The sequence below is a fragment of the Candoia aspera genome, chromosome 12 (genome assembly GCF_035149785.1).
Source record: "Candoia aspera isolate rCanAsp1 chromosome 12, rCanAsp1.hap2, whole genome shotgun sequence".
NCBI classification, from domain to species: Eukaryota; Metazoa; Chordata; class Lepidosauria; order Squamata; family Boidae; genus Candoia; species Candoia aspera.
In genome coordinates this window covers 11,787,162-11,806,195 of record NC_086164.1, presented here as the reverse complement: position 1 = coordinate 11,806,195, position 19,034 = coordinate 11,787,162, and the positions used below count along the sequence as shown (strand labels likewise).

Below are 19,034 nucleotides of genomic sequence, written 5' to 3'. Positions count from 1 at the left end.
CTCAAAGAGCGGTGTTGATATTATTTTGGGAGGTTATTTAGATCAGGCTTTTAATGAAGTTGGATTGCATAGATAATTCTTACCTATTACATAAATATCACATACGTACACACATATTACATAAATAATTCTACACGTGTCATACTTAAAAAAACTCCGCATATGCTCAGAGCCACGTTATCTCAGAGCTGCTGCTACGTGGCTCACGCAGCGGCGTACGGCCTTAACAGCACCATAACCAGGATGACGTTCGGCGGCACAGTAGGGAGAAGAGGAAAAACTCTGCGCATGCTCAGAGGCATTAAAATGCCAAGACCCGGGAACGGTTACACGCCTCCCTGCCGGGCTGTCAAAGTTCGGTCCCTCTTTCGTAGCATGGGGGCGGAGCCTAGCCCGATGACACCACCAGCACCTCCCACAGAGGAGTTTTTTCAGCCCCGCCCACGAGGCCGTCGCCTAGGTGATCAACAAAGCGCCGCGGGCGATCGGGAGACGCGGCTCCTCGGGACCCTCCCCGCGCCGGCAAGAGCGCGCATGCGCTCGCCGGAGCGCGATGGAGGGGTCCGCCTACCCCGGGGAGGAGGAGGAGGAAGAGGTGGTGCCGACCTACGCCAGCGGCGCTCACTCGTGCTCCTCCCTCATCCGCCTCGAGCAGGAGGCCAAGCGCAGGAGGCGGGCGCAGCTTCAGCAGCGCCGGCTCCACTCCAGCATGCCAGGTGAGGGCCCCTCGTCGCCCCTCCCCCGCCGGTGGAGGGGAGGCCGTGGGAGTGACGTCACCACGGGAGGGGGAGGAGGGTCGGTCAGCTGGCTCCGCCCCTCGGGCCTCCCCCCCCCCGCTTTTAGGAAGGGGTCTTTGAAGGTGCCTGGCGTTGCTGGTGCCTTCTGTGTCTGTTGGACTATAGCACACATCATCCCCGCCCCCTGTGGGGGATGACGGCACACCTCTACGCCCGCTGGCTGGTCCATCCTTAGAGGGTTGTTAGGAGAATGGCCAGGTGCGGGGAGGAAAATGCAGTCAGGGAGGCTCCCTTGAAAGCTGGTGAAGTAAATCCATTTCCTTGTATGGTCCTAGAGGTATCGAAATTATTATTTTCTGTTGTTGTTGCACTTTATATATATATATATATATACACATACATACACATACATGCATGCATACATACCAGTGTTTCTCAAACCTGTCAAGTTTAAGACATGTGGACTTCAACTCCCAGAATTCCTGGCTGGGGAATTCTGGGAGTTGAAGTCCACATGTCTTGAAGTTGCCAGGTTTGAGAAACATCGATACGTACAATTGTGCTCCTAAGTTTACATATCCTTTGCTCTTGCTGTTCTGTGGTGCCTAATAGTTTAATTGGAATCACATTACTAATTTTTAAAAATGTGTTTTGTCTATCACTCATGTTTACTTACAAAAGAGTCCACGCCTTACAAACTCTTCAAGGGGTATGTAAACTTGGAAGCACAATTGTAACTCCAGGTGGCGAACATACCAAATACACCTTCCTCCTCCTCTTTTCCCCACAACAACAACCCTGTGAGGTGGGCTGGGCTAAGAGAAAGGGACTGGCCCAAGGACACCCAGCCAGCTTTCATGCCTAAGGTGGGACTAGTCTCCTAGTTTCTAGGCCAGCACCTGCACCACTACATCAAACTGGCAGCGGTTGTTGTTTTTGTTTTTGTTTTTGTTGTTGTTATTATTATTATTATATTCTGCCTTTATTTTGTACAACATCAAAATGAAACATCCATCTCTTGCGTTTATTTAATACTCAGACATTTTCTCATGGCAACTCAGGACATTCCCCTGCCCATTTTATCCTCACCGTAATTCTCTAGGGCAGTGATCCTTTAACTTGGGGCAGTTACCCCCAAAGGGGTAATTGGGGCATACCTGGGGGTAATGGAGCAATTTGGAATTGCTTGTTTGTGAGCCCAGGATCCAGTCTGGGACTGCTGCTGCTGAGACGCTTGTTTTAAAAAGTTTGGGTTTTTTTGTGGGGGTAATGGCATTCATTATTCGAGACCAGGAAAAGGGATAATTGGGTCAAACGGTTTAAGAACCACTGTTCTAGGGAGTTCTAGGCTTCCTTTTTACAGGTCCTGCATTTTTAATATCAGTTGTGTTGACCAGAGCTGTTATGTCCTACCTGTGGCTTTGCCATGTCCGAAGTGGAGTTTTGGGAGAAAGAGAAACTGCCACCACTTAGTCAGTCCACCCTTGGGGATCCCAACCCTAAAGTCCTGTTCTTTCTCAGCCTGTTTCAACTAAGCTACCAGATCTGTATCTGGAAATAACAAAACCTCTCACTTTGCTTTTATTTCACTCCCTGGAGCATGCTCATCCTTGGAGCATGCGTAGTAAAAAATAAAAATAAAATTGCATATATTTTCATTAGTGATACAGAAGCCATTTCTAATGATAGGTTACTGGCCTTCCCCACTAACGTTCCTTTTTTCAGAAATTCATTTTACTTATTTATACTTCTATTTTGCTCTGGTGAGGGGCTGAAGAGGGTTGCGTACACAGTCCTGCCAAGTATGTTGAGCTGAGAGAGTGTGACCAATTATCAGACGTTACTCATTTGCATGTATAAATTGGGCATCTGACATAGCTGCATCCTGGGTATCAGTTACATAGCGCTTGGCTGCACTAAAAGATTCTGTCCTTGAAAATTATCTTATAACTTAGTCCTGTTAGCAATCCACTAACTTGGTGGGTGAAAGCAAAGAACCTCAATTTGCCTCGTTCCGGTTCTGCAGCTTGAAAATGGACTGCAGGAGGCAGTCCAAAATCCATGGTTGGGTGGTATCTTTTATTAGGACTGACCAAAACAGAACAAAAGAATGTGCAACCTTCCAAAGTCTTCAGAACACCTAATTTTATCATATGAAAAGTTCTGGAGAACACCAAACTTTGTGCACCCTTGAGCTATTTGGTTGGCCCTAATTAAGCGTTCAGTGATTTTGGATTTTTCCCTGTCATTGATCACCGTGGCATATCATATTTTTGGCTACAAGCTAACACTTTCTGGAAGGAAGCTGAGATGAAAAGCTCTTTTCTATATCTGTCTATAACATAGTTGGGCTTTGCACCCAATACAATTATAGGCATTGTTATTTAAGATGATAACAATTGTGCATGCGTAACAGAAACGGATGCACAATGTTAGAAATGGAAAGTGCCTTTTAGAGGAGTCTATAAAATAAGTCCACATATTTATTACAGTTCTACAAGCTCCTTTGTCTACATACATCTCTATTAATCTCATATATTTACAGACAGCCTGACATAATAGGGATGTAAAGAGTTCTAAGACAGGTTAGTCTGATCTACCCCTTTTTGGAAGTGATAGCATAACCATCCCCTTACCATAAACATTTGAAACCTGATTTTCAAAATACTGCAGTAACTTAATCTGATACTCTCCATGCACATTGGTCTGCAGTTTCCATGGTCCTCAGCTAGCATAGCTATTTCTGTAATGACCAGGGATTATAGGAGCTGTTCAAGGCATTTGGGTGGTGAATAACAATGAGCTAGGATCTTCAGGCAGACTTCACTGGACAAACTCAAACTTCAGCAGAACAGCTGAGTCTGGCAGGTTCAACTCCATGTTCAGTTTCTGGCATGTCCACAGTGGAAAATTCTGGCTTGGGTGGAGCAGTGCTCTGACACAATGGAGAACAGTTTCCAGTGACATTTTTGTCCAATACTGGATCAAACATAATGCTGAAGAATTGAAAGATCTTTTAAGAGATGTGAACATCTAGCATTTAAAGGATGCTTAGATTGTTATTTTTATTTTTAGGGACAAGTTTCTGTATTTATTATAAAGACTCACATAAAGAGAAAGGGGACCATTCTGCTCAGCCGTAGCTTGGTTGGTTTACTGTGTTTATACAACACAGCTTAGGGTTTTGTTTTGTTTTTTAATTAACATTTTCTGGTTCTCGTGAAACACTGAAATGTTCCCACAGGCTGAGTTCGTACAAATGCTAGGCTAAAATATGCTTGGCTTGCTTGTGATTCGATTATTATTTATTAAATTTGCATGCTGCCTGAGCCCCAACAACTTTTTTTGCAAACGATGTCATTTTTCATTGACTCAATAAATTATGGGTAACAGACCATGGATGAGACCGATGCGTGAATTCCATCTGTGAAGGTATGTTTCTGCCACTACACTTTCTTTTGCATTATTGCTGCTCTTTAAATTTCAGAGTTAGCTTCCATCTGTGAGGTCACTCTCCTGTAAGTCACGGACATTTTCTCTTTTCCCTTATGATTTTACACTGATTTGCAGGGAGGCAGAATAGCGATGATGATGTGCTGGACCTGGCTGAATACACGAAGAACCAACCGTGGTGGCGCAAACTATTTGGGCCGAGTTTAACATCCAGTGAGGAAAAATATAACGTGGCCACCCAGCTGGCGATTGGAGGTGTCACAGGATGGTGAGGCTCTTCTAGGGGCTGGTTGTGCTTGTATTGGAGGGTGGGTGGTGGATGAGCACGATCGGTCAAGCAATGCCATAATCCCCGGGTTTCAAACATTGACTTTGTTGCAGACAGACCCCTTGGCAATGCTTTAAGTCACGGGTATGTTCTGCATTTGGTGTTTATTTTTTAGTTTTGTTTTGTGCCTATGAGTCAGCTTTTGACTCCTGCTGACGGCCTGGACAAGTCCCTGCGGTTTTCCTGGCAAGGTTTTCCCAAAGTTTTTTTTTTCCCCCGTGTGTGGACCTTTGAGTCAGTTTTGACTCCTGGCAACTGCTTGGACTAGTTTTCTTGGCAAGGTTTTTCAGAAGTGGTTTGCCATGGCCTCCTTCCTAGGCCTGAGAGAGAAGGACTAGCCCAGAGTCACCCAGCTGGCTTTGTGCCTAAGACAGGACTAGAACTCACGGTCTCCTGGTTTCTAGCCTGGTGCTTCACCACTACACCAAACTGGCACTCATGTAGCCTTGTTTTATTTGACCCCCCCTTTTTTTTTCTCACTTGCAGGTGCACTGGCTTCATCTTCCAGAAGGTTGGCAAACTGGCAGCAACTGCCGTAGGAGGTGGCTTCTTCCTGCTTCAGGTTGGTTCTTGTTCACCGTGGGAGTGGTCAGCAGCACAAGGGGGAATCTCATCTGTCTTCAGCAGGAGCTTCACACTCATGTTTTATCTCATGGGTGATAGTTTAATGGAGCCCTTCAGTCTCTTGCTTTTTGACTTGGCCATGCAGTACGTTCAGATCTGACACACACTGACACACACACAAACATCCATGTAACACAGAACCTTTGTAGACTATGGATGTGTTCTGATCAGGGATAGTATCGTACTGGTGGATCTCATGGGATGCCCTGCTGTTACCAGTGGGACATCTTTGCTTGTAGAGATCAGGAAAGTAGAGCCCGTGACCATTCCCTGTAGTCTGATAACATTAGGGGGGTTGCTGAAGAGTCTGGGTCTTTCATACCCCTGCCACTTTTGCAGTTTGATCAGATATAGGTGGTGGTATCCGTCGGGGCTGCCTGCAGGGGCCAGGGATTTGAGATCCTGTTCTGGGGTAGTTCTGCTCCCTCCTGACCAGAAAGTTTCAGTTGGTACTGGGGGAGGAAAGGTCGAGCCCTTCAGCCACCAGTGGGCAGTACCCCAGGGCTAAGTCCTCTTCCTCATCCTGTTTGACCAATATCTTCCCCACTAGAGTAGATCATTTGTCAGTTTGGGGTTAGATCATCAATCCACTGATATTTCTCTTCCATAGAAAGATTTTAATTAGGACAGAAAGAGGTAGTATATTTATGTTGGGCTGTTTTTAGATCTGTGTATCGTACGCCATCCAGAGTCGTAGGAGCAGACAGCATATCTATGCTTGTAAATAAATGAAGGTAGGGATGGAGTTGAAATACCACGAGCCACAAATCCCACAAGGCGATCTAACCAGTCCTTGTCTCTCTGCTCAAGATGTCCTTTACAGGACTGATATCAGGATAGAACAGTGTTTCTCAACCTTGACAACTTTAAAATGTGTGGACTTCAACTCCCAGAATTCCCCAGCCAGCCATTCTGGGAGTTGAAGTCCACACATCTGAAGGTTGCCAAGGTTGAAAAACGGGGGTAGAATGAGGAAGAGGGGGACTTCTATAAGCTGCCACAAATTTCAAGGAAAAGTTGACTGAAATAAAAGTAATATATGAAGGAGCTGAAATTACATGGGTACTGTTTTCTTCAATATGGAGGCGCAGTAGCTGCATTATTACTACTCTGATTTAGATCCTGCCTGGATACTACTTATCATAGATAGTAATATGCAGGCTTTCAATAAAAAGAAAACCCTAACAAGCCTATTTATCTCTCAGCTGGGAGTTCCTTTTTTTTTTTTTTTTACATTCTTGTGTAGAATGTGGGCTCTGTGGTTGCCAGTGCGGAAAACAGTCACACTGTCGGCAGCCACACAAAGATTAACAGTTACAACAAAACTAGCTTCTGTTTCAAGTATCAACCTCATAGGAACAGCTCTTCTATTTTAAATTTGGCATGCATGCATCTTCTTTGCAACCCCAGCTGCTGCTTTAATCTTGGCTCTACCTTCTCTGCAGATCTTCTTTCCGGTTGCTAAGACTGGATTAGTGATTCACTGGCTCAGTGGGCCCTTAATCTGTGGAAACCAGGCAGTTGCTAAACCTTGCTGGCTGGGTGCAGGCATTGGCCACATTTGCTTCAGTTGTGCCTGGCTTTTTCCAAAAATACGTTTTAGGGCTTCTAAAAGTTCGCTGTGTCAGAGTGCCACTTCCATGTTAGTGAGTAGCGTAAGGAAATGGGCTTTGAACTAGTCCTATGCATTCTGTATAGTACAGCGACCCAGTTGAACAGTAGTTACCCTGGACCATGCATGCCTTTCTTTGTCATGAAGTGAGTCAGCTGGGGGAGTGAGCAGATTGTTCAGGAAGACCTGGTTTTATATGCAGGCTCTTGCTTCATGAAACCTTTCCCTGCTCCAGCTTGCAAACCACACAGGATACATCAAAATTGACTGGAAGATGGTTGAGCGAGATGTAAACAAAGCCAAGAAGCATCTGAAGTTTTCTGGTAGCACCTCCAGCAAGTTGGCTCCAGAGGTGAAGAGCCAAATGGATGAGGTGAGACGGCTGGCCAAGCTTGTTAAAAGATGGGGGGGGGGCTGATTGCTGGGGTGCAAGTAAGAAAAATGGAATAATTATGCAATAGAGCAGGAGAGACAAAGAATTTGGGTTAGTAATCCACAGTTCTCCAGGACTGTGTTTTATTTCCTAGCCAAGTATCAGCTGCACAACTGTTAAAAATCAGTGGGATGGTTTTCTCTAGCATAAAGGCAAGACACTCAAACATGTCAGTGAAAGTCCTCAAATAAGCTTAATGGAGTTTCAAAAAAACTCCTTCCCAAATCTGTGTGTCTATGGCTGCTCCACTCCACCTCTGCCTCTGCCTCTACCTCAAAGCAACTTTGACAAATATCTGGACAGCCACAATGCATGTCTGCTAGATCGCATTTGGTCTGACAGATCACAATTTGAGGAATCCATTAGATTAAACAACTGCCATTAGTCTTGCTCAATAAGAGGTTACTCTTTGTTTGCTTTTGGGATCTTTATTCCACCTGTTCTGTAAGTCTTCCATGAACTGATCAATCAACGATTAGATAGGACTCACACATGTTAAACCTCGGCTTGTTTAGCCACAGACTTTTGAACAAACCAAAAATGGTTGGCTGTGCAGAAACTGCTCAACTGTAAATCATGATTTGTGAACCAGAATAGCTAGGTTCACCCAACAGGCTAAATGCAAGCCAAAAAAAGTCTCATTAGAGTTTACATAAAGGCACCCAGCTGCAAAGGAGTTAGGCATAATCTTAGGGGGAGGAGGGGGCATTTCTGGACAGGAGAGTTTTGCTGAGGGCTGCCTTTGCTCCATTCTAATCCAAGTGGCTTGCTTTACTCGGTGTGTAACTTTGTCTCCTCACTGTTCCCAAAGGAATACTGATTTATGAGGACTTTTAATAATATAGTCCTCGACTTAATGACCATTTGTTTAGCGACTGTTTGAAGTTATGACAACACTGAAAAAAGTGACTTGCAACCAGTCCTCGCACTTACAACCATTGTGCCCTGCCACAGTTACATGATCACCATTTGGGCGCTTGGCAACCGGCATGAATTTATGATGGTTGCAGTGTCCCGGGGTCAGGTGATCACCATTTGCAACTTTCCCAGCTGGCTTCCAACAAGCAAAATCAATGGGAAACCACATGATTTGTTTAATGACCGCTGCAAAAAATGTTGTAAAATCGAGTGCGGTCACACAATGCCTTGCTTAACAATGAGTTTTCTGGCCCCTATTGTGGTTGTAAGTCGAGGACTTCCTGTAGCTCCGGCAGCAGAAACAAGGAGAGCCCAAGTCCATCCACTCTGTAAGCTTTTCCTTTCTCAATCTAGGCCATCTTTTTTCTGAAGAAGAACGTTCTCCTGTCTGGAGGCTTTGTTGGGGGGTTCCTGCTCGGCCTGGCTTCTTAGGAGCCCTGCCTGTTCTGCCTTTCCACATGCTGCTGTTGTGGCCATCTCCTGCTCGGTTTCCTCCACCTCCACCGCCTGATTGGCCTGCTGAAACATTCTGCCTCCCGAATTGCCTTTCTTTTTACGCCTGCAGTATGGCCTCCAGAAACTCCACAGCTAGCCATTTTTTCCCCATTGGTTCCTCCTGTTTTATTCAACACAAGAGGGAAGTTGGATTAATCTGCAGGATGCATTCTATCCCTGCTTGAGGTGCCAGGCTGTGTAGAACTTCCCTCCCCTCTATTTTTTCTTTCGCTTTTATTGGCGTAAACTACACAGAATACTGTGGAAGGACCCACAGTATCTGTCTTTCGTGTGCCTCTCATTGTGTGTCAAGAGCACAGCCTGCACTTCCTAGCAGAGCAAGAAAGCAGCTCAACAGGCTGGGACAAGAGCACGTCCTGAAATAACCGGCATCCAGAGTTGGCTTGTTCTTCCCTGCTTCCTAGCAAAGTTGGTGCCTGAGAGAAACAGCCTCTTGGTCTCCTCCGAGCTGTTACTTATACCACAGGATTGCTGGAATAATCGATGGAAACTCTGACCGCTGAGTGGGATTCTCTGTAGTCCTTTGTCTGACTGGAGGTCTGGAAAACTTGGCAGCGCTGCCTCTCCAGGAAAACATCTTTCGCCGCAGCCCTGCAGAGATGGCCAAAGTAAAACTTGGTTCTCCGCAGTGGAGTAGCTTCAGGAGGACAGTCCAGAGTTGGCACCAGTTTTAGATAAATTCAAGTCTTGGTAGCAACGGCCAGTGAATCATGGCAGTGGAATTATATGGGTGGCCTCCTCTGTCTGGTTCAGAACTCTTGGGCAGTGGGGTGCAGGGTGAAGAGGGAGCTGGGTAGGTCTTCTTACGGCCTGGGCTCTGAGGAGGGTTAACTTTGGCCCAGAACGAAAGGAGCAAAATTCTGGGCTGCGTGGCCTGACGTTTGTTTCCCTTTATAGGAATTGGATATTGAGCAGAAAGCTGCCATGTTTTGTGTGTGTTTTCTGCTGACGTTCTTGCCATCTTATCTGTGGGATAACAGCATTAGTTCATAGAGCTGCCTTTTTTTTTTTTTTAGTATCTATAAATGCATACCTTATTGGATAGCAGCAGCTTTCTTGGTCTGGAACCTCTTTCATTGGTCGTAGGTAGAACAGTGCCATGAAAGCTTACACCATCCCTAAGACTGTTTCTAAGAATATATAGGACTTGTATGTTTCACCTTGCAAGACTCCACCCTCTAGCTCAGTGTTTCTCAACCTTGGCAGCTTGAAAAGAGGAAAACAACTACAGGTAGTCTCCACTTAAAAACCATTCATTTATTGACAGTTCAGACTTAGGACGGTGCTGCAAAAACTGATTTATGACCGTCACAGTGTCCCCCCCGTCATGTGACCATGATTTGGGCGCTTGGCAACCAGTTCACATTTATGACTATCACAGCATCCTGTAATCATGTCATCGCCATTTTCAACCTTCCCAGACAGCTTCTGGCAAGCAAAATCAGTGGGGAACGGAATGATTCGCTTAACAATCATGTAGTTCACTTAACTGCCATCGCAAAAAGGGTCATAAAGTTGCATTGGATTTGCTTAATGACTGCTTTGCTTAGCAACCAAAATTCTGGTCCCAATTGTGGTCGTTAAGTGAGGACTACCTGTAGCTTAATATTCTGACAAAATGGAGTCTCCAGACTTGGAAAGCCAACTTGCTTTCACAGCAAATCACTGATCTCCTGACCTGTAAAGAAGCAAGGTGACAGGAAAACTGCATTCTTAGTGAGAAAACCTCTACTGTAGCTGGTGGACTACCCAAAGTCATTGTGAGCCACCTGCTCAGCATCAACTGACAAATACTTTTTCCCTTCCTCAGGCAGGTTGAATAATCTGGAAACTTTGTTGCCTTAGAGAGTAAACCTTTCCCTTGCTGAGTAGAAACGGCCTCTGTCGCTGGATTTTAAAATCAGTTGGTGAAAGAACCCACTTTATTTATGTATTTAGCCACTGCTTGGGTTGCCATTGGGTGCCTAAAAACCACGAAACTAGAAGACAAGCCCATGACATACCTTTAGTTGGTTTTAGGTGATGATTCTGACTAATAGCTTTCAAACCTGGGAGGCAAGATGCTCCTACTACAGTATATTGACCTGAACTACTGATTCATCTTAACCAGGTATTGTCATCTCTGACTTGCAGTGGCTGGTCATGGTCTTGATTACAGGGTTTCTCAAACTTGGCAACTTTTAAGATGCGTGGACTTCAACTCCCAGAATTCCTGGCTGGGGAGTTCTGGGAGTTAAAGTCCATGTGTCTTAAAGTTGTCAAGTCTGAGAAAATGGCCTTTGCTAGTAGTTGAACCAAGATTAGGGGTTTAATGTGGGACTGTATGTATTCTTATCATGGGTTCTTGTCATTCCTGCTCCCCAAAGGAAATTGATGGTCATGTAATCCTTGGGCAGTAGGATTCTGAGCTCCTGCAAGACGGGTTTTAACAATCTCCGAAGGGTCCCTGGAATTTGGTTAATCTCATTGAGCCAAAGGCTAGTTTCAAGGATTTTATTATCAACTAGAAGATGCCTAAAATACTTTCCATGCTAAGAAGTCTTTAAACATAAGAGGGAGCTTGAATAAGCCAACTAACCTATTTGGAAACAAAAGAGAGAATAATATCACCCTTTGGGGAAAAAGCAGAATGAGTGCAGAAAAAAATAATCTGTTAAAAGAATTTCAATAGAAGATATTCAGCTGATAAATCTTTTTATTCAGCACTTCGGGTTCAATCTTCAGAATATGCAGAAGCATGAATGTCCCACTTATCTACATCTGAAAACAGATGGATCTTTTTCCCAGAATCACACTACTACTGTGTGATGAAAGGGAACAATCGCTTTATGGCAGTGTTTCTCCGCCTTGGCAACTTTAAGATGGGTGGACGTCAACTCCCAGAATTCCCCAGCCAGCCGGAGAATGCTGGCTGGGGGATTCTGGGAGTTGAAGTCCACCTGCCTTAAAGCTGCCAAGGTGGAGGAACACTGCTTTATGGTGTTACGATCTGGCACTGTATATATACCCTTTGGAGTCTGAATCGGAAACATTACAGAAATTAGGTCAATTCTAATTTAACTGGGTGGGGCACAGTTGCAAAACTGAATTCAAATGCTATCAGCCCTCTGTATCAGGAATACTATGGTTCTATGTCTTTATATGGTATTCAAATGTTTTGAAGTAAGAATTAAAAGTAAATGGTTTTTCGGAGTCTCTCTTTTATTCATTAAATCTATATGCCATCAAATCTTTTCCTCATAATGGAAAATCTCCTGCAAGTGTCGGGTTAATGCACTCTTCCAGTTAAGCCTGGAAGAATTAAAGGAAAATGGAAAAGGGCTACGATTGTAATTATTCAGACTGTTAGCCTCATGAGACCACTGATGTTTACTGAATAGTGGGCAACCTGATGCTTTCCAGATGTTTTGCTGGCTAGTTTATATGATCAGTCAAAGGTTCTTGGAATTACTGCCTCCCAAGCAACTGGAAGGCATCAGGTTGACTACTCTGATTTGTTCTACTAAATAGCGGGTCCCTCGTATTTCATATACAGATCTCTTTCCTATAAATTGCAATACACACAGACATTTTTTAAACTTAAATCTAGGCTAAATCTGCAACGGTGTTCTACCACGGATAACTCTTTTCCCGAACCTGGAAAATACCAGTCAACTCAGACCACTGGTCTACCCAGCTCAGTATTATCTATGTATGGCCTCCTAGCAAATGTTGACTCGCGTGATTCTGGCCATGGCAGCTGGGGCATATGCCTGTATCTGGTTTACACTGGGCTGACAACAGGATTACAGGATTGTACTCTAGGGCATTTTCAATTTTATTTGGAAAGGCTAGGAAATAAGCTCGGAGCCTCACATCTCAAAAACAAGCACTCTCCTGCTGAGCTAAGCCCCTCTCTGCAATCTTACAACAATCCTGATAACCTTGTGCACCTTACTGAAATAAAGGGGCAGACATAAAATACATTATCTGGAGGGCTCTGTGGTTTGACTTAGGCTACTGAATGTGCTCATGACCGTCATCGGATTTGAATACGGGATTCTCTGGGCAAGAATCCAGACTTTACCAACTATGTAATAGCATTTCTCTGTGACCTTCACTATAAAATGAGAAAGTTACTTTGTCCTACCTTCAGCATAATCCTATCCATGGCCAAGAAAGGCAGTTCAAAAGAAGTTTGTTCTCTTGGACCCCAGATATCAAGATGACATGATCATACCCGTATGTGGATCATGTATTTACTGAATTGCAGCAGGGTCTTTTAAAAGAATCTTAACAGAGATTGTTCCACCAGCTTTGCTAATGCCTGCTTATGGCGTATACCACATTGCAGTTGTCTTGAGATGATTTCAACACTGAGGAGGTACTAGATACAGAATAGCAAGAGTAGTAAAGAGTGCTCAAAATCCCTTGGGAACCATTAAACTAAAGTCTAAATTGGGGGTGGGGATGAAGAGGAAAGAGGTGCTACACTCACATTCCCATTCCATTCATAGAAATGGGGTTTCATCCACACAAATAGCAAAACGCTGGATTTCAAAAATACCACTTTCAACTCTAGCTTTCCACAAAGTGTCTATTGCTTTACAAACAGGGAAAGGAGGTCACATCACACAATGTAGCTGTCCCTGAAATCAGCTGCTTCTACCACAGCATTACATAAATCAATATTGTGCAATTGGATTTGACTGCTACGGAATCCAAGTCCAGAGAACCAGGTGGTTGACCCTACTTTGCCAATGAGAAAACTGAGGCACGTCAGGTAACCTACTGCTGAGCTAAAAAGTGGGCTCTGTGGGCTTCAGTGGCCAACCTTCTATTCCTGTATTGTGGAGGAGGACAAGTTCTGGACAGAGTGAGGAATGATGACTTCGCAAGAGTAACGTTTTTGCAGTTTAACAAAGGACTAGCTTACACACCACACGTAACAAGATTGTCTGAAACCTGACATCCAGCGAAAAGGCTGGATTTCACCTTCCAGTAGAATATTGCTATTCTGGACAATAGAACAGATGACACGGAACATTCACAAACCAAGTTATTCTACTCCAATCTACTTTACAATAAGGCTACAGTAACACAGCTTGACAGCAAAAGTGCTAGGAGCTCTACTCTTTGACAGACCGGCTGTGGTCTTCTGGTTTCCACAAGTGCCTGGAAGAGGAGCTGGCTTGCATCTTGGGAGTACCTCTCCGATGCAAGGAGGACAAATGAGGTATAGCGCGGTAGCTACGTAGACGGTAGGTAAGGCTGCTCTCCCCTCCCGGAGAATGGCTTCCTCAGGGCTGTAGGGTGTGAGATCGACTGGAATCCAGTACCTGCTTCTCCTTCTCCTTCTTCTCCTCCTCCACCTTAAAGCCTGAGCAAGAGAGGGAGATGCCCTTGGGATACTGAGCACAACACCGTCTCATCTCCTGGAAGACAGCTTCGCATTTAGATTCCAGGTAGTTGTTTGCTGAAATCAAAGGAGAGGACAAATGGACAGGCTGCAGAATGGAAGGTGGGCAGGTAGAACCCCCTTTAAAATGGGCATATAGCCAGAAACCAAAGCACTCCACGTAATCTCCAAAAGTTGCAAGATCTCCAGAAGCTGCAATCAAATTGCGATCTTTCAACAGCGCAAGAAGAAAAAAAAAATTTAAGTACATGACTACACTGTAATATGAACTAGACTTAATTTTAATTTGATGCAAATTTAATGTAAATGAAATCAAGTTGTCTTGTCCCTGCTATTTATTTGATCTATACCTGCTGCAGTTAAGACTCTTCACATTTAAGAATGTGGTCCCTAGAATGCTACCTCTGCTTTAAAAGGATCCCTTGAGCTGCTTCTCAACCTTGGTCTTCTTTGCACAAACAGAGGTCTTTGCTCTTCACTTCCTCTTCTGAGCTTAAAGAAGCAAAATCTTTACAGAAATTAAGGAAACAAAACTTCAAATTTCCCCAGTCTTGGACTTCTTAGAAAGTATCTGAACAATTTCAAGTACAATAAAAGCTGAGTATAACTCCTTCTAAATCAGTGTTTCTCAACCTTGGCAGCTTGAAGATGTATGGACTTCAACTCCCAGAATTCCCCAGCCAGCCATGCTTCTGGGAGTTGAAGTCCACACATCTTCAAGCTGCCAAGGTTGAGAAACACTGATTTAAATGAACGTCGCTGATGGTACCTGCAACCTCACTTCACCCTCATTTAATGGATTCACATCCTTTTCACTGAGAATTTTTTCATTCAATCAAGGATTTACTCCCATTTACACTGATTATATGTATACAAATGCCATAAATTGATGTAAATTCAGATGAAACAGGCACTCCATCCCCACAAAATAATTGGTTAGTTCAAAGTTCAGTGATGATATACAGTGCTTGATGTTAGGATGAAGACTTTCATTTAAGGCTATCATTTGGCATTTACTAAAAATTAACGAAGAGCCAGGATAGCAGTAAAACGAAATATTTCAGGACATCGTGGCAATGTATATTGCCTACAGTTTACATAGTGAGACTTTCTTTTCTCTTGTTTTGTTTTCTAATTAAATAGTTGGTGATAACTCAGTTTGTCTTACTGCAAGGAAGTAATTTTAAGGTGTTTCTTGTTTTAATTACACTAAAATCTCCTTTCAGGCAAAGCAGGAACAAGCCTCCTCTCAGACTTCTCCTGGTTAGCTATTTCTTTGAATTATCAATCACGTAACAAGAAGCCCAATTCAGACAGAATGCTAGGAGGAAAAATCCCCTTGTGTCCTGACTCCCAGGAAACACTCTGAGACAGGGATCTGGTCTCTAATGTTTTATTGCTCATACATAACAGTAATCCTAACAAACTGAACAAGCGTGGGAAAAACCCAGCCATATAAACCCCGCAGGTTAAGGCGGTCCCACTCTGTGCCTCTTGGAATGGCTCACCAATTCCTCAGTGCTACGCATGCGCTTAACAGTCTGGAAGGGAGCCCCCTGCTCGCCATCCTTACTCATGACACCTTGCAGCTAAATCAGGATGCAGCCCTGCCAGTTGCCTTTTGGCAGCTCAAAGCAAAGTTTTAGAAGAGGTGGTTGTTCACAGAGCATCAGAAATTCACACAGGTATAGACCAGATCAGGTGCCTGTAGCATTTTGTTCTCCTGAAGAACTTCAGTGTTATTAAAATACAGTAGGTCATAAAGGGAAGAGCGCAAGGTGGAAAAACATGGCAAAAAAGAACTCCTCCGCTAGTTTAGGATGACCATGGATAGCTAAACCTGGAAAGAAATCTTGTTCATTCCAGAAGCAATCTCTTTCAGCCTCACCAGCTCAGCAGGGTCTAAGGGCTGCAGATGGATTCCTGGGAGATCATACACAGTCCATAGATAGCCCATCTTGATTTAAATCATTTTGACTAATCAGTATGAATTTTAAAATTAGGCTTTTCTGTCCTCCACTTCTATTGTTATTATTTTGGTTACATTTAAACCGTATTTTCTAAAAAAAAATGCTTTGAAGGGCAGGGAAAGGGCATCTATTTATTTACCAGTAATTCAAGTACAAGAAAACCAAGAGAAGCCGCTTACCTTGCAAACATTTCTGGATTTCACAGGCATATTTCTTACAAGGATCTTTTGCAGCCATAACCAGAGAACTGAAACAAAAATCAGAAAGGAAAATATTATCCTGGTGAAATGAAGGGCAAAATTTCCTAAGGCCCTATCTAAAAGAAGCTTCATTTCCCCCACCCCCGGATTCCAGGATTTGGTCATATAGGATCCAGCCAGTCAAGGATTTTCTTCATCCTCTTTTAAGTCCATTTTCTTGGGCAATGAAAAGGGTTACCTGTCAAACTCCCACTTTCCACCTGAGAGAGCCGGTGCAGCACAGATGAGTTCTGCCTTCCCCAGAGCTTGCCAAGCAAGAGATAACATTGGATGGAGAAAGTTCTAGAAGGATTACAACGTGCTAAGCCTGGTTTACTCAAACCCGCTCAGCCAAAAAAGCCTCTGATGGATTCATGCCGCAAAGCCATAAACCACCATTACAATAATTAACTTCATATCCTAGACTAAGTCAGAACCAAACAAACTGCTTCGGCTTAGCACAACACATAAACCAAGCCAGAGAGAGCTGATCTCTCCTTGAGCGGGTCCTGGGATTTGCCAACAGATAAGCTATAGGCTGCACCCTAAATTTTGGAATGACACTTAGAAAGACACATTGGCACCCCAGACAGCCTTCCCTTATTACAAACACCATTAAACAAACTTGCTGGGTAACTTATGCACTTAAAGGACGAAATCTAATGCACTTAAAGGACTGCGTGTGTTAAAGAAACTATGTTGCCTGGGAACTTGAATGATAGTTCCTTGTACATGAACAGGGAAACCTTGGGAAGGAAGGAGGGAGGGAGGCCCCCAACATGCTGTTTTTTGGAGACTAGATTCTCCCCTCTGAGTCACTGGCCTTGTGAAAACATGTAGGGAACAATGTAATCCCTGGTGATGCTGCCAGAAATTAGTAAAATGAGAAACCAAACACACAACATCCTTGGTTATTACAAGAGCAGAGTATTTTTCAAGGCAGTTCATTCAGGAAGAAGGCATGGCCTGCCTTAATGGATCAGGCCCAGGTCCATCAGGGGCCAGCCTTCTGCCTCGGCCTCCCCCTGCCCCCCATGCTTCCGGGAAGCTCCACAAGCAGGAAGGTGAGGGCCATCGCCGCTGCTGACTACTTGACCCTTAATCATGGCATTCTGACCAGCTTTCCAGCGGGGTCGGGTCAGGTCCAGTCTGCCTACCTAAAACTGCCCCTCTGATTTCAACTGGCCATGGCACGCTTCTCGACTGCCTGTCCTAAGCTCTTGGGTGATGCTGTTGTGGGCTGTTAAGAGAGCTGCTCGCCATGCTCTGCCTCAGGGGCAGCGGCATTTTTAGTGCTAGGAGTTAACACATAAAAAACAAACAGGACACCATCCTAGAGTTGCAGCTCCTGAAAGACAAAAACCAGCATGAAAGAACCACCATGAGTAAAACAAAGCGAAAAATAAAAATAGGAAGGCGAGGAAGGTTGCGGGGGACGAGAGGAGAAAGACTCTCACCAGATCTAATTGCTTGTCAGGAGTTTCAACAGCAGCTCTTCCACTCCCATGATCTGCAAGGACCCAAAGAAGCATTTATGGCATCCCAGCAAGCGGCTGATTGTCGGGACCAGTTTTCCTCAAATTCTGACCGAGCAAGGTTTAGTTTGCGGAAGGCAACCTACCATTAAGTGGTGTTCAATGCCCCAGATGCGGGAGTTACTGTCCCGGTACTGCTGCCCCTCTGAAAGCTGCCACATATGGGGCAGTTGAGAAGCAGGAAGGCGGCTGGGGCGCACTGCTTCACCCAGGGGGACAGGGATTCTTCTGATCCGGGCTTTCAGCGTCCCACCTTCCTAGAGGAGGGAGAAGCACAAAAAGGAGTGGTGACAAGCTCGAGCCAAAATCAGTCTGGTCAACCTGGGCAGAGGGGGGAAGGACCAGGAGCATTCTTGCTTACCTCTTCCGGTGCCACCAGCCATGTTGCCTGGTTCTCATCGCAATAGACGCCCATCCGTCGTACCCAGAGGCGGACGGGTGGGACTTGGGCGTCGCTACCCTCCTCGCCTTCTGCCATGCCCTGCTATCTTGCTAGGAAGGCCCGCCCTTGGTTCCCATTTCTACACGTCCGCCTTTACGTCTGAGCAAAGATACGGAATTAACTGTTAGTCCTGCAAAGAATCGGCGCTGGGGAGGGAGGCCGAGTGGCATGCAGCGTCCCGGCACTGTGAAGGGCATGATTAAAAAAAAAAAAAGGCAAGGAAAGAGGGACAAATGAAAGAAATGTATGCTGGCCACTGTTCCTTCAGACATCCTCAAAGTAGAGTAGATTCCACTAGAAAGGTCTTTAAGGAAGAAAGGTGTGGTGGCAGTTATGATGTGACCCATCAGTGGCCTTGATCAATAGATAGGACTACAGCATCATCCAGGTCAATGTTTCTTAACCACAGCAACTTTAGGATGTGTGGACTTCAACTCCCAGAATTCCCCAGCCAGCAAGGCTGGCTGGGGAATTCTGGGAGTTGAAGTCTACACATCTTAAAGTTGCTGTGGTTAAGAAACACTGATCCAAGTGAACTAGTGGTCTGTAACATGAACATGGCCTCCAGAGCACTTCATAGTTAACTTTCTCATTGGACATTGCCCCAGTTTGCCTTCCCATTACTTCTTTCTCTCTCTCTCTCTTCTTTCAGTTGATCTCCCCACCACTATTTTCTAGACCTTTCTGAGAGAAGAAAACAAGAGTTCTACAAAATCTGACATTAAGAGTAGGTACAACTGAAGATTTTGGACAGTATACTCTCTGCTGCTATTACCTGAAATACTGTAAGTGCTGAGTAAAGTAGATATATGGAACCAGGAACAGTCAG

At 44.6% G+C, this 19,034-nt stretch overlaps 3 protein-coding genes across 9 annotated transcripts in view; 1 reads left to right on the top strand and 2 right to left on the bottom strand.

Moving 5' to 3' along the window:
• The first annotated feature begins 553 nt into the window (after positions 1–553).
• FUNDC2 (FUN14 domain containing 2) lies at positions 554–11,814 on the top strand. Its single transcript, XM_063313762.1, has 5 exons — positions 554–716; positions 4,308–4,458; positions 5,005–5,080; positions 6,990–7,127; positions 8,460–11,814. The coding sequence occupies exons 1-5, from the start codon at positions 554–556 to the stop codon at positions 8,535–8,537; spliced, it is 606 nt and encodes a 201-aa protein (XP_063169832.1). The 3' UTR covers positions 8,538–11,814.
• The window catches only part of CMC4 (C-X9-C motif containing 4), a 10,116-nt gene continuing 2,886 nt past the window's right edge, over positions 11,805–19,034 (bottom strand). For 3 of the 5 annotated variants that reach the window (XM_063313519.1, XM_063313517.1, XM_063313518.1), the window contains exons 2-3: positions 16,169–16,236; positions 11,805–14,076 (exon numbers count right to left, since the gene is read on the bottom strand). In XM_063313519.1, the coding sequence (XP_063169589.1) occupies positions 13,901–14,076; positions 16,169–16,226 (234 nt within the window). In that variant the 5' untranslated portion in view covers positions 16,227–16,236 and the 3' untranslated portion in view covers positions 11,805–13,900. Of the gene's footprint in view, positions 14,077–16,168; positions 16,237–17,385; positions 17,562–17,685; positions 17,705–19,034 lie in introns of those variants that run through there. The other 2 variants (XM_063313520.1, XM_063313516.1) reach the window with 2 other exon arrangements.
• The window catches only part of MTCP1 (mature T cell proliferation 1), a 4,519-nt gene continuing 2,960 nt past the window's right edge, over positions 17,476–19,034 (bottom strand). For 2 of the 3 annotated variants that reach the window (XM_063313514.1, XM_063313512.1), the window contains exons 2-5: positions 18,125–18,304; positions 17,850–18,020; positions 17,686–17,738; positions 17,476–17,576 (exon numbers count right to left, since the gene is read on the bottom strand). In XM_063313514.1, coding sequence (XP_063169584.1) covers positions 17,691–17,738; positions 17,850–18,020; positions 18,125–18,241 — 336 coding nt within the window. In that variant the 5' untranslated portion in view covers positions 18,242–18,304 and the 3' untranslated portion in view covers positions 17,476–17,576; positions 17,686–17,690. The remainder of the gene's footprint in view (positions 17,577–17,685; positions 17,739–17,849; positions 18,021–18,124; positions 18,305–19,034) is intronic. The other variant, XM_063313515.1, reaches the window with a different exon arrangement.

Excerpts from the sequence above, each read along its gene's own strand:
- FUNDC2 (XM_063313762.1), top strand. The coding sequence starts at position 554 with ATGGAGGGGTCCGCCTACCCCGGGGAGGAGGAGGAGGAAGAGGTGGTG. Across the intron at positions 717-4,307 it reads GCTCCACTCCAGCATGCCAG|GGAGGCAGAATAGCGATGAT; the intron begins GTGAGGGCCCCT and ends ACTGATTTGCAG. Across the intron at positions 4,459-5,004 it reads ATTGGAGGTGTCACAGGATG|GTGCACTGGCTTCATCTTCC; the intron begins GTGAGGCTCTTC and ends TCTCACTTGCAG.